General features: G+C 37.7%; 1 protein-coding gene across 4 annotated transcripts in view; it reads right to left on the bottom strand.

The window, feature by feature from the left end:
- LOC148425860 (CUB and sushi domain-containing protein 3-like) overlaps positions 1–15,169 on the bottom strand; it is a 627,928-nt gene that overhangs the window by 106,656 nt on the left and 506,103 nt on the right. For all 4 annotated transcript variants that reach the window (XM_088410975.1, XM_088410976.1, XM_088410977.1 and 1 more), the window contains one exon: positions 14,169–14,345. In XM_088410975.1, the coding sequence (XP_088267101.1) occupies positions 14,169–14,345 (177 nt within the window). The remainder of the gene's footprint in view (positions 1–14,168; positions 14,346–15,169) is intronic.

The raw sequence follows: 15,169 nt of genomic DNA, 5'->3' as shown, positions 1-15,169 counted from the left end.
GAAAAAAATGGTGGACACTGTGCGTACCGAGATAAAACCATTACACGGAAAGATAACAGTCGTTAAAAAAACGGATGGACGAAAATGAAGAGGCTGTGTTGCGAAGTTTGGCGCGTGTGACTGACGTGGAGAGTTATGAGCGACGTTGGAATCTGAGATTGCGTGGACTACCAGAAGTTGAAAAAGAAGATGTGCGTGCTTTGGTCATCAAGGTCTGCCAGGAGGTGCTACCAGCTGAAAAAGATACGTTTCCGGATGCTGTTGATGTTGTTCATCGAGCAGGAAGAAAAATTCAAGAAATGCCAAAGCCTCAAAGTGTCTTCATCAGGTTTACTTCTCATAGACTTAAGGAGATGCTGTGGAAAGCGGCAAAGAATAATGTGCTCCTTCAGACCAAAGGCCTACGCTTCGCTAAGGTCCTGACGAAGGAGGATCGTGAAAATAGAAAAAGATTGTGGCCCAAGATTAAACAAGCTCGGGATGAATGGAAGATGGCTTACTTTGTGGGTGGTTTCTTCAATGGCTCACAAATATATGCATAAATTGTGCAGGTTGGTACAGTTGGTTGGATTGGACTAAGGTTATTTTTTCCTGACTTACTGATCATAAGCTTTACTTCATATAGGTTTCTGAAGATGTAAAGTTCATATGTTATACTCTTTTTTTCTATTGTTATAATGCTTCAACGTTCATAGTTTAAAAAAAAAAAGAGTGTATGTGTGTATATGTATGTATGTATGTATGTGTATATATATATACACACATATATATATATATATATATATATATATATATATATATATATATATATATATATATATATATGTGTGTGTGTGTGTGTGTGTGTGTGTGTGTATGTATTTATGTCTGTATGTATGTATGTATGTATATACAGTCGGCCCCCGGTTTACGAACACCCTGTTTTACGAACAATTCGACTTACGAGCGTGGACCACGGAGATTTTTGTCCCCCACTTACGAGCAAACCTTTCGTCTTATGAACAATCGGACATGCCGGCCATTATGTAAGCAAATATACTTTCGCTTAGTTGCGTCAACATAATCAGCAGTTGACGCTTGTGACAGTAACATGAACGCTATTGCTCTTACAACGTCACAGTCACTGTTACAGTCACGGTGTCAGTCACGGAGTCAGTCATGGAGATGCCAATATGCTATTGGTCGATTAAGGTCACCCGGTCTCACTCATGGAGATGCTATTGGCCGGCGTCACGTCAATCACAGAAATGCCGATATGCTATTGGCCGAACGCCTTTATCTAGCTTGATGGCACAGCTGGTCGGGATGGAAGGAAGGAGAGAAAATGAGTGAAAAACGGAAGGAAGGAATGTTGCGAAGACTTTGCAAACTTTATCTGTTAGACATACTGTAGCTTCTAAAATTGCTAGTAGCGGTAAAGGAAGAAGTAAGAGGATGATATGTTTTAGCATCTCCGTGACTGACACCGTGACTGAAACAGTGACTGTGACATTGTAAGAGCAATAGCATATCAGTCAAACTGTGTTAACGTTGCGGTTTGGTCTCTGTTCCCGTCCGCCTCCACCCAGCTCAAGTCACGTCGCTCCAAAGGTAAATATCATTTTCCCTTTGAATATGTTGTTTAATTTAACTGCACAGTAGATTATGTTACTCATTTTTAATATGTGTATAAAGTCGTGATGTTTTTACCTAAGATTTTTGCACGCGTTGCACGCATTCACGAATTAACATAGGTTTGGATTGCCCGTCATACGAGCAGTTCGAGTTACGAGCGTAGGCGCTGAACGGATTAAGTTCGTAACCCGGGGGCCCACTGTATATATATATATATATATATATATATATATATATATATATATATATATATATATATATATATATATATATATATATATATAAGTAGGAAGAGTTAAGTTGGGAAGAGAGGAATAGCTTTTGATTATAAAGTTGTTCTTAAAAAACAAGATACAATTAAAAAAAAAAGTATTCTTTTTTCCCCCAAGTTTACTGCAAAACGGGTAGCAACAGGATTATTTTCATAAGAGTGTTACTATTATTACCTGGTCTTAATGACAAGTTTAAGGGTGCTGATCTTGATGTAGTGTGTTACGTTTATCTTAAGGTTTGTATTTCTTTTGACTGTTACGGTAATTCTATTTTTATGTGGTTAATATTGTCTGTTTAAAGTTGTTCAATCTTTCTTTTGTTTCTCTAAATGCTAGGGGTTTAGAAATAGTACCAAATGCAAGGCCTTGTTTCGCTTTGCCAAACAGTTCAGAACGGACTTTGTTTACTTACAGGAAACTCACTCTATTACAAATGATACAAACTTTTGGAAATCTCAGTGGGGGAATTGTATATGGCTTGCTCATGGAACAGAACACTCTGCTGGTGTTGCTACTTTAAGGAACAGGTTCAATGGGAATATTTTATTTACTGAATGTGATTCTGCAGGTCATTTCATTTGTCAAGCTGTACAAATCAATGACCAAGTATATATTGAAAGGATTCGAAATTGGACGTGTAGTCTTCTTAACGATTCGTTTATTCCGCCATTACTCAATTCCCGCTCATTCGATTTAACCAGTCTCGTAAGTCCTCACGACAACACACAACATGTATGATAATAACAATCTCCCCTTTCTTTAAAACAAAACAAAAGAATAAAATAAAATAACTGAGCAACAACATTGAACATCACAAATAACAGGGCAACAAGTTTGAACACTATTAAAAACAGCCACAAACAATTCGCTTCAATGTGCGCATACACCCTCCTCTAAGGCTTTCAAAAGCATGAGGGTTCAAAGCGCCTTTTTTAGTTAAACAATCAGCTAGTTGTAGCTTTGCATTTGACCAACGTACCTCTTTGATTTTATTAGTTTGTAGAAGCTCTTTAATACTACTGATTTCTAACCTGAGCCTCTTTTCTGTGACTTGTTTTGTGGATTTAAGAGCATCAAACAGGGAATGATTGTCTTTGACACAGATGAGAGGAAGAGGTTTGAGGTCAGGGTTTCCAGTAGTAATCTCAGAATAGAGTTTAGCCAGAAGAGTGCATTGTCAATCCCATCTGACATGGCAAGTGTTTCTCCTGCCAGTGTGCTCCTTACCACATGCCTGACTTTTTTAGAATGCCAAAACAGTGGGGAGAATCTTCCATTTTTTCCTATGAGAGCAATTAATGTACCTCCTTGAGTGCCTTCATCTGGAAGATTACCCAGCGAGGCATCACTGAATACAGCCAAACACAACTCATAATTGTTGCCTAAATACTAAAACTTAAGTGTGACCTTCTCTGACTTAAATTTGTGGATTATTTTGTTGACTTCAATGGTGGACTGATCAGTGGCATTTTTAATGTTTGATGCCAGTCTGCATACATCAAACATAACATCAGGTCTTGTTTGTTTTGCTACCCACAAAATTTGTCCTATTTTTTGATCTCAGCTGGTCTCTCTCCAATTCGTTCAATGATGCATCATTTTGTATAGCTCGTGCTTTCAGTATAGGAACTGGTTGTAGGTTGTCAATGTAGGTGTGTTGATGCACCTGCACTACACCGTCAACAGTTACAAAGTCCATGCCCACATATGAAAAACTCTCATGTTCTTCTCGACCCACATGAAATACAGATTTCAGTACAGGGATGACAGTTAAAATGAAGTGCTCTGACCCTTCCCAAAAAAAAAATCATCCACATGACACGCCAGTAGTCCTGTCACCTCAGACTGCTCATTCCGCCAATAGAACACTGCAGGGTCAACTTTTGACATTTTACCCCCAGTCTTTAGCATGAGGTGTTTGACTTTGTTGTACCAATAGAGAGAGGCGTCCGCAAGTCCATACACACATTTCTTTAGCTTCCATACAACACCATACACACCAGCTTCTGGTGGTGGACGGATATAGATGTCTCTCAAGAGTTCCATTCCCTGCAAAAAGGCAGATTTAATATCCATAGAATGAATTTTCCATTTGTTTTGACATATCACAGCTAAGAGCAGTCTGAGTGACTCTGACGCATATGTGGGAGAATCTTTTTGCAATTCATGGATATTGACTTCCTCAAAACCTCTTGCCACAAGGCGAGCTTTGGGAACAATTCCCTTGGAAGTTTCTTTCAGTGTACAAACCCATCTAGTAGAAACACATCTTTGTCCCCTGTCACCTATTTCTTCAAAAACAACGTTTTTTTTTTCTCCGGTTTTCAATCTCTTGCTGTTTAGCAACATCAAAAGGGATATCTCTTGCTATGAGTACATCAGCATCCGCATTTTCACATTCATTTTGAAGATTTTCACCTTGTGCCATATTTAACACTCGTTTTTGTCCCTCACTTCCATTAGGTTCAAGATATTGTAAACTGTACCAGTTTTTGTACTGCCCCTTGGCTTTTCCTGCTCTGCCTAAAACTCTAGCAGTATGTTGGGTATCATTATGTTTGTTGGTAAATGTGACTACTTGACATCAGTAGTAGCAACAGCACTAGTTACGTCACTTTTGGTTACTGTCTCATCAGTTTGTTTGTCAGTTTCTCCTCTAACTGTTTGTCTGTTGTCAGTATCTTGTTCTTCTTCTCCATTAACACTATGTTCATCATCTGAACTCTCTGACACTTGATCTTGAACTTTGCTTTCATTTTCTTTGCACTTTTCGGGAAGACAGGGCAGAGCGGGCTGACTTTCATTTTGTGCATTTATTCTATTTAGAGTGGATTAGTGTACTCTGACAAGCATTCCACCATGTCTGATGAACACTACTGCTCCGTCCTGAGCAATGACTACAGCAGGACCTTTCCACTCTGAACTATCCGGTCGTTTATAATACACTCGGTCTCCTGTTTCATAATTTTCATCTGTACATCTGAGTTGCTTGCGAAGTACTTTTTTATTCTTTCTGAGCATTCCACCTCTGTAAAAGCTTTTCTAGCAGCATGTAATGCTGATAGATGTTCTCCTACTCGACTACCCATATTGATGCTCCCTAGAGCAGGTAGTTTATCAACCAAAACAGAAGGAAGGCTTGGATTTTGTCCAAACACAAGCTGATGTGGACTATATCCATGCACTTTGATCATAGAATTTCTTGCCATAAGTGTCCAGTCTAAAGCAGTTTGCCAACCACATACATTTTCTTTTTTTACCTTTAAAAGGATCTCAGTCAAAGTCATATTATGTCTTTCTAGTAGTCCATTGCTCCAAGGGCTGTATCCCGCTGTGGTCTTCGTCTCAATGTTGAATTTTTCTGCCATGTCTCGAATCTCTTCATTGTTGAACTCGTCGCCATTGTCCATAAAGATCCGTTTGGGAGCACCATGGTTACTTATCCATGAGTGAATGAAAGAGTTGACGATCTCCGAAGGTTTCTTGGTCCTCACAATGTTTCCAGCACTGAATCGTGTAAAGTGGTCGATGATGTGGAGGTACCAAACACCAGGCTCGAGCTCGTGTAGATCCATTGCCACTGTCTCATTGTATTCTGACGCCAAGGGGAATCCAACAGCAGGCTTGGGCTTTGTCCTGCGATGTTTCTGACAAATTTCACAAACGTGAATGAGCTCCTCCAGAATGGTTAGACAATCTCAGTCGGTATTTCCAGAACTTTGAATAAGTCTCTGTAGCCGGTCTGCAGAGGCGTGACCAAATTGCTTATGAAGCTTCAGGAGCACTTTGCGTTTTTCTTTAGAAGACATCTCTGTTGTTACTACAAGGACTTCACCTTCATTGCAGCTTTCATTTGTATTTTCATCTCTGATAACCACACAATAGTGTCCTGATCTAGTTCAAGAGGCACTTGCTGATTAAACATGACAACTCTGTCTTTCTCCATATCTAGGACTGTTCCTGCTTTCTTTAAAGACATTTTGCTCAACAGTCAAGGAATATCAGCTGGAACAACTTCGGTTTCAATGTGGCATTTTGTTTGCCCAATTTTGGCAGGTATTTTACTTTTTTATTAGAGCATACCACTTGTCCATCTCCAAATATAAAACGCCCGCAACTTGGAGATTCTGTTTGCAACAGCTTGCTGATTTGACTTTGATTCAGTTCGGTGATGTAGCTGTCCAGCCACTTCTCACCACACACAGTGAGTGTGCAAGCAGTGTCAATAATGGCTGAACCCAATGATTCAGTTCGGAATACCTCAGAGTCCGTCATAACTTTAGTAAACAGTATGATGTTACACTCATCCACACTGTCGTCTTCTGTTAACTTGACTTCATTTCTACGATGAGGACAATCATTTGTCCAGTGGTACGTGCTTTGACAAATGGTGCATTTTGTCCACTTACCATACTTGTCTCGTGAATTTGTGCCTTGTTGCGGCTGTTGCAGTCTGCTCTGCAGCTGTCGCTGTCCGCTTTGCGTTGGACTATGGCTTCTTCTAAATTTATCAGTCATTCCAGACTTTTGATCGGTGAAAAAAACTGCATCCTTAACTTCACTGCCGTTGCCCGCTCCGGGATTTTTCCTCCAAAAATCCGCTTCAACACTGATTTCATCGAAGTAAAAGTCAATTCCGTGCATGCTGTAAGTGCAAGCTGTCTACTCTTCTCTTTGAGACACAACGTATTGAGGAGTTTAAATGCTAACTTTTTCATGCGGTTGTATCTTTGCTCGGCCAATTATATAGTCAGCCATGGAAAGCACACTATCTTTAGATATCGAATCAAAATCAGAGTATGCTTCATATGCGCAGTCTTTCTCTTCTCGTAAGAGCAGTGTGTCCAATTTAGTAAGCAATGTTTCCATACCGTCATCTTTATTCAGGTCTTCTGCGTATTTCCAACGCGATTTCTCTGGCTCTTCCTTTGAGTCCCAGAGCCACCGCGAGCGCTTGCTTCTTTTTATCCAACTCCATAACCAGTGTCCAAATGCTGACTTCATTTTTCCAGCACTCATATGGCCTGGTTTTGTCGAATTTGGGTGGTACTTTATAATTGGAAACCATTCTCTACTACCATTGAAAGGATTTGAAATTGCACACGTAGTCTTCTTAACGATTCGTTTATTCCGCCATTAATCAATTCCCGCTCATCCCAATCAAGTCCTCGTGACAACACACAACATGTATGATAATAACATATATAATAGGTAATGTCTACAACTATAACAAGAAAATAAATCAAAATATTCTTCTTATATTGATAGAGGATTTCCTGTGACGTTGGTTAACTAAGTTCCCAAATACTGTTTTACTGATAGGTGGTGATTTTAATACTATATTAGATAGTAACATGGATAAATGGCCATCTGGTCAATCAAATCGAGCAAATGCCGATTTAATTTCATTTACTGATAGGTGTTGATTTTAATACTATATTAAATAGTAACATGGATAAATGGCCATCTGGTCAATCAAATCGAGCAAATGCCAATTTAATTTCATTTATGGAAAAATTTAATCTTGAGGATATATGGAGAGTTAAAAATCCCAATAACAGAACATTTACATGGAGTAATAAAACAGTAAATGGTTTTGGTTGATCTCGAAGACTGTCGACAAAAGTAATATTGAAGTGGACATACACCCTAACCCTGTCACAGATCATAAAGCCATACAGATTAAAATAAATTTATCATCTCAACCTGATGCTGCTAACTCAACATATTGGAAACTTAACAGTTTGTTACTAGCAGAAGAAAAAGTAAAAATGAAAGTGAGACATTTAATTTCTCATTATAAGAGTAAAGCTATAATAGAAAAACAGTTTTGTATAAACTGTGAACTTTTGAAATTTGAACTTGGCAAGTTCAGGAAATATGGCAGTGATTTAGCTAAATCTAAAAGGAAAACAGAGTTGAGTGTGGTTTCAAGAATTTCTCAGCTGACTTCAGTTCCTATTGATACTTTAACAGAAGCTGAGGACTTGGAGCTTTCTACTTTGCAGGTTAAATTAGATGAAATATACAGACAAAAAGCTAAAGGAGCATTTATTAGGTCCAGAAAAAGATGGCTTGAGAAAGGGGAACAAAATTCTCGCTACTTTTTTTTTAATTTAGAGAAACATCATGCCAGTGTTAATAAAATAAGAAAATTAAATGTTGATGGGGTGCTTACAGAGGACCACAATCTGATAGCTAAATATTGTAGTACATTTTATGCGAATTTATATCATTTTAAATTTTGTCAGGCATCAACTGAGGCACTCTTGAATCCTTTAATTGTTAAACAGATTACTCAAGACGAAATGACGCGTTGTGATCAACCTGTTTACAATTGCAGAAGTTAAAGAAGCTGTTACGTTCTTAAAAGATAACAAGTCACCGGGGAATGATGGGTTAATATCAGAATTTTACAAAACTTTTGAAACAGAACTGACTCCCTTTCTGTTTGAGGTCTACTTAGAAAGTATTACTAAAGGAACACTTACTGTAACTATGACTCAAGGGTTAACATCTTTAATTCCCTAACCCAGGGGTCGGCAACCCAAAATGTTGAAAGAGCCATATTGGACCAAAAAAAAACAAAAAACAAATATGTCTGGAGCCGCAAAAAAATAAAAGCCTTGTAATGAAGGCAACACATGCTGTATGGATCTATAATAGCTATATTAGCCTACTATCAAAATGATTGTTAACTACGAATACATAATGAGGCTTCATGATTAAATGTTTATTTTTCCTGCAGTACATCCTGACACACCACATGACTACTCTGTTGTAACTACTCTGACTACTCTGTTTGAAAAAGCTCCAGGGAGCCACTAGGACACAGCCAAAGAGCCGCATGCGGCTCGAGAGCCGCAGGTTGCCGACCCCTGCCTTAACCAAACAAAAACAAACATCTGATTGATAACTGGAGACCAATATATTTGCTTAATAATGATTACAAAATATTCACAATAATATTTGCTATCAAGACTGAAATTTGTTTTGAATTCTATTATTGAAGACACACAATCAGGATTTATGCCTAGAAGACACATAACAAATAATATTAGATTGGTTTTGGACATTTTGGATTACGCTGAGGTCTTAGAAGATAGTGAGTTTATTTTGTTTTTAGACTTTTATAAAGCATTTGACACTGTGGAGCATCAGTTCATTGTACATTCTTTAAAAAAATGGTTTTGGTGAATATTTTTGTTTGGCTATGAAGACCCTCTGAGAACTGTAACAGCTCAATTAAACTTTCAGGTGGAACGTCCCCTCGATTTAAGATTTCTAGAGGTATTATTCAGGGCTGTCCTGCCTCCCCATATCTTTTTTTAATAGTGGCTCAGGTTATGGCTTATCATATTAAAGCTAGTACTGTTAAAGGCATCTCTCTTCTTGGTATAGATTTAATTTTGACTCAATTACCAGATGATACAACGCTGTTTTTGAAGGATGAAAGCCAAATTCCAGTAGCCATTGGAGCAGTTGGGGAGTTCTCGAGAGCTTTTGGCCTATGCTTGAATATTAATAAATGTGAACTTTTAGCGATTAAGGATTGTGATAAATCTGAGTTATATAACATTCCCGTAAAAAATGAAGTAAAATATTTAGGTATCTTAGTTTCTAAAGATCAAAATCAGAGATGCACTCAGAATTTTGCCCCCATTATTGAAAAATCTCATAACAAATTTAATCAATGGCTACTACGAGATATTACTTACGAAAGCAATGGCATTACATGTTGATAAAGAGATACTTAAAGAGACTGATAAAATTCTTTACAATTTTATTTGGAAGAATAGGATGCATTATTTGAGAAGGACAACTGTTATGAATTCCTATGAAAATGGAGGTCTCAACTTTTTGGATTTCTTTACTTTGAATAATACATTCAAAATCAATTGGATAAAACAAGTATTTCATAACCCGTCTTGAATCTGGAATGTGATTCCTCTCTACATATTATCTAAGTTTGGAGGTATTGATCTTGTTTGTAATTACAATATTGATAAAATTCCTATGAAGGTTTCAGCCTTTCATCCCCAGGCATTTCTGGCTCGGTCTCTCATTTACAAACATAACTTTTCCCCTCATAGTTTTGTAATATGGAATAACCAGGATATTCTTTTTAAGCACAAATCTATCTTTTTGGAGCACTGGTTTCAAAACAAAATTATATGGGTTGATCAGTTGTTCAATAATGAAGGGCTGTTATTTACAAACGAGGAATTCTTAAACAAATATAACATACCAGTAACACCTGGAGATTACGCGAAGGCATTTGGGGCCATTCCTTCTGGTGTATGTATGCTTTTCAAGAATCCGGAACGTTTGTATAATTATAAAACTGATTCTTTAACTCCAATGGTTTCTGTTATAGGAAAGATGTGTTTGACGAATTGTCCAGTAAACAGCAATAGATGCATTAAAACCTTGTTCCAAAGAGATATTGCAAATTTACCCAATATTATTCCTTATTGGAATAGATTTGTAGATGAGATAGCGTGGAAGAAGGTATGGCTCCTACCTAATAAATATTTAATCACACACAAGGTTAAAGAAATATCTTTTAAATTATTACACAAATTCTATTCAGCTAAAAGCTATTTTAATAAAAGGTTTAAAAAGATATTGATATAAGCTGTAGTTTTTGTCATGATTCCCCAGAGACTATTGTTCATTTATTTTGGTATTGCCCATTTGTAAGTTTATAGTGGCAAAAATTATGTGATTTTGTCCACAATAATTTTGAAGAGGATGTCAAGATTGCTTGGAAGAATGTCTTGTTTGGCTTTATTGAAAAGAGAGGAAAAAGTGATTCTATTTATTTTCTAAATTTGTTGATGTTTTTGTCAAAATATCACATTCATTGTTCCAAATGTATTGGAAGGAAACCTTTTTTTAATGTATTTTGTAATGAGGTCAAACAATACATCCTTTTAATTAGAGATTCAGACAACAAAAAGGCTCAAAAAACAGATTTGTAAAAAATTCAAATTGTTTAGATATATATTTTTTGGACCCCTGGCATATTTATTTATTTTAGTTGTGTTTTAAGAGGATTAATGTTCATATTGATATTATTGTGTGATTGATACCGTTTAAGGTGTTCTATTGATATTTGTATATCATTCAGAGTGATCGTTTTGTACGTACTGTATTTGTTTTGGATATGTTGCAATGAAAAAAAAAACACATAACAAGCAATCTCATTGGATAGCAAGCTGTCAATCAATGTGCTTTTACAAGCTCTGATTGGCTGGTTTTGTGGCACAAACCTAACGTGTGAGCAGAACTGAGCACACGCATAGGACAACTCGAGCAAGCAAGAACTCGACGTTGAGCAAACGGATGTTGAGGGAGGAAAGAGTATTGCGAGAGAGAGCGGGATGGTGAGCGAGAGAGGGAGGAGTATCGCGAGCGAGAGCGAGATGTTGAGCGAGAGAGTGCTATCGCAAGTGAGCAAAAAGTAATTTTGAGCGAGAAAATTATGTTCAATTAATTTTTTTCTGCGCTCAAAATCTGTTTTCACTCGCTCAATTGTATTTTCTCCGCTCAAAACTTTTTATCCCCTGTGGCATTTTGCGTCCATTTCTTGGATAGTGGGATTCGTTTCAAAGCGAAAACAATTTTGGGGAAAACATTCGGGTGATTCAAGATCACCCAGGTTTGCGAAAGATAAAAAACTATAAAATGGAGCATGCTGACGTTTATAAAGTGTTGCAAATCTGAGCTATCAAAAAAAACATGTTATCCTGATTAAAATCCAAGTTTTGGCACCTAGATTCCCATTATAACTTGTACTTTTTGATGCACTGTGAACCTCATGTGTTGTCATGCATTTCCTGTGATTTCTGTTTCAATCCATTCAGTGGTGAGTCAATAAACAGTAAAAGTGAAAAACGTGTGTTGAAAAATTTTAAACCTCTTGATCCACTAGGTGGCGACACAGACTAACGAATGTGTTATGCTTCTTCCCGATGAGTGAACAATCGTGCAAAAAGAACGTCGTGAAAACCGTTCGGATTGTGAGAATAGGTGCGTGTGAGTGTGAGTGCATTGCTGGGTGAAGTTACTTTGGAAAATAACGTGTTATTTGAAATTTATGCGTGTGAGTATGCACGTTTGTGTGTGCAGAATCAGAAGTTGCGTCAGCTTCAAAATGGCAGAGCTGCCTGGGAATGCTGGGTGCTGGGTGAATCTATTGGGCTTGCATTTGAATGTGACCCCCCTCCCTCCCTTCCTATTGGATAGTGCTGTTTTTAGCGACTTTCGAAAACTTTGCTCAGTATTTGCCTTCACAACTCTCATTTGTTGCCGTACGACAACAACAATGAAGCGTTAGGATTCAGCCGATGAAGTTTGTGATTTGGTTATAGAGCATGAAGAAGATTCTTCAACTCCATCAGAGGGAACTTATTGAGCCAGAATCTATGCACAGAGGGCTAAAAAACAAAACAAAACAAAACAAAAAAATAACGCTTGCAGGCTGCAGAGGCCACACCTGGAGCTTCAAAGTGAAAGCAGTGTGAACTTTGTGACAAACCACTGAGAGCATCCAATGTTTGCTCTAAATGCGGCATATCAGTATGCCGAAACCATGTGAGTTCAGTTTGCATGAATTGTTAGAAAAAAAAGTTTATTGTTCATGTTCATTCACATTCAATAAGTTCACCATTAGGTTATTGTTCATGTTTACGCTCATGTTGTTCATTATTTGTTGGTTGTTTATAAATTCTGTCTATAAATTCTTTGTTGTTACTATATAGTATACAGAAATAACTATATAGAAATTACACACTTCCAAGGGTCTGCCAATATTTTGACAAAAAAATTGCGTTGCTGGGGTAATTGTTTTTCTCACTCAAAGCATAATATTGCTTTTATTGTACATAGACGGTATCATAAATAAATAAATAAATAAATAAAAACTATATATGTATGGATAGGTCTGATGCCACTGAACATTTTGAGAGGTCTAAATTAAAGTATTCATAAATGACTTAGTTATCACACTTCCAAGGGTCTGCCAATATTTGAACAAAAAATTGTGATGTGGGTGTAATAACAAAAAATTGCTTTTGCCAAAAAAATATGCATGCCACAAAAAATCTGTTATTTTTTTAACATATTCAAGGCCCTAATTATTCATATTAAACATTCTAATTTGAATTTCTTTTTTTGACTGAGTTATCACACAAAAAATCGTGTTGCTGTATAAGTATTAAAAAATGCCACAGGGGTTTATTTGGGCGCTCGTAATTGTAGCACAAATATAACGCCATAGAGGGGCATGGTAAGTCCTGCAGGAGTGCACGCTGAGCAAATACTCTGTTGCGTCTGGACAAATGATTACTGAGGGAAGGAGCCGGATCAGCCCGTCCAAGTTTAAGTATTTAGTTTTGTTGAATGCAAATTTAAAATAAAGCAAGGAGTAGCTTATGTTTGTTTTGTTCTCTGCTGCTGTTGCAGTTACTACTCACTATTTTTGTTATGATGCAGCATGTTTGATTGTGGTTGGTTGAAGTTTGATTTTGTTGCTTAGGTTTAGGGTTAGGGTTATTGGGGTTAGGGTTTATATTTTGGAGCCTTTTTAATGTTCAATAAAATAAGTAAAAACCCTTTTCTTTGCTTGATAATTGTTGCTATTTGCAGTGAGTTCATCAAGTCATTTAACAAAATGAATGCTAAATTTTGTCATGAATAATTAAAAGAAAAGCTAAAGTTAAAAGTGCCCTTTGAGAGCGAAACAGAGCAGGCTCTTTCACTGAGCCGAACCGGACCACCGAAAAGAGCCGAAAATCCCATCAATAGCTGTTTGCCTTCGTCTACATAACATGCGAAAGATAAATACAAAAAATTCAGTCTCAATTAACCACAAACAGTGAGGGATCACTGTATCATGATTCTTTGCAGTTGCATCATTTAAAAGTAATCAAATCATTTTGTATCGAAAATTGATTATGAATCGAATTGGAGACCCCAAAATGCATGTGTGAGTATGCATATCAAATATACATATTCATTTATTGAAAGAAACAAAAACATCGAATATTTGCCTACATGCATGTAAAATGTGTTTTATAGAATCTATGGTTTGTTATTCCTAACTCAGTCCAAATGATCTGCCATTAAGTTTATTCCCTAACCCTTATGTACAGGGTTAGGGTTTATTTAGCATCAAAATCAGCAATAGAAGATGCTTTCTCTATTTTTCACATCAATGTTCAGTATTGTACACTTGGGATTCTCTACAGTTAATTCCTGGAAATTAAAAATACTCACGTGAGCAGTTTGGAACTATGCCAGACCATGTGCCATTCGCCAGACATTGACGAGTGCGTAAGCCTGAGAGGAAATAGCCTTCCATACAAGTATAAATAATTGAGTGTGAGAAGGTAGTCCCATTTAAACGGGAAATACGGCCATGAGCAGGTATTCCTGGGTTTCCACACTGAACAGCTGCAACAAAGGTGAGACACGAGAGGAGGTGAGGGTTAAAGGTGAAAATTATAAGTGCATGTTGAATTTTCAATGTCTGATGTAAGATGGTGGCGCTTAGAGACACAGCATTTCTAGTAGTTTTTATATTCTTATGGTCATATTACTTATCTTTACGCACAATTGTAGCACCTTTGCACTACCATAAAGTCGGACTGACATACTCAATTACGACACACAGTACCTGTCCTTCAGAGATCATCAGACTACCAACCGGGACACCCGCAGCAGCGAGTCGGAGAAGAAATCTCAGTGAGCGGGGGCAGAAAAGAGGCAAGCAGGCAGGCGTCTGCGCAAGGCTGAAAGCTAAGCTGTTCAGACCACCGCTTCCTACCATCTTTCTCTCCAATGCACGATCGATCCAGAACACGATAGATGAGATTTGACTGCTATTGTCCACACAGAAAGCGTTAAACAACTACAGCTGTATGCTCTCCGAAACCTGGCGAGACTGCTCCAGGCCAGATGCCAATATCAACCTAGCGGGCCGTGCCGCCTACTGAGCTGACAGGGCAGCGGACTCAGGAAAGAAGACCGAGGGGGCCTGAGCATCTACATCAAAACCTCTGGTGTATCAACAACATGGTAATGGATAAACTGTGTAGTCCAGATGCAGAACTCTAACTGTTTAAAGTGCTGACCATTCTACCTCACTTGAGAGTTTACTGCTGTTTACATTCCACCAGACACTAATGCTAAGCTAGCGATGGCACAAATATACACTAGCATCAACAACTGCCCATAGCACACCTGGACAGTATTTTTATTGCAGCTAGGGACTTCAA

This window comes from Hippichthys cyanospilos, chromosome 3 (assembly GCF_059441005.1).
Source record: "Hippichthys cyanospilos isolate Australia breed blue-spotted pipefish chromosome 3, RoL_Hcya_1.0, whole genome shotgun sequence".
Taxonomy (NCBI): Eukaryota; Metazoa; Chordata; class Actinopteri; order Syngnathiformes; family Syngnathidae; genus Hippichthys; species Hippichthys cyanospilos.
The sequence above is the reverse complement of the archived record's forward strand: the minus strand, read 5'-3'. Positions and strand labels throughout refer to the sequence as shown.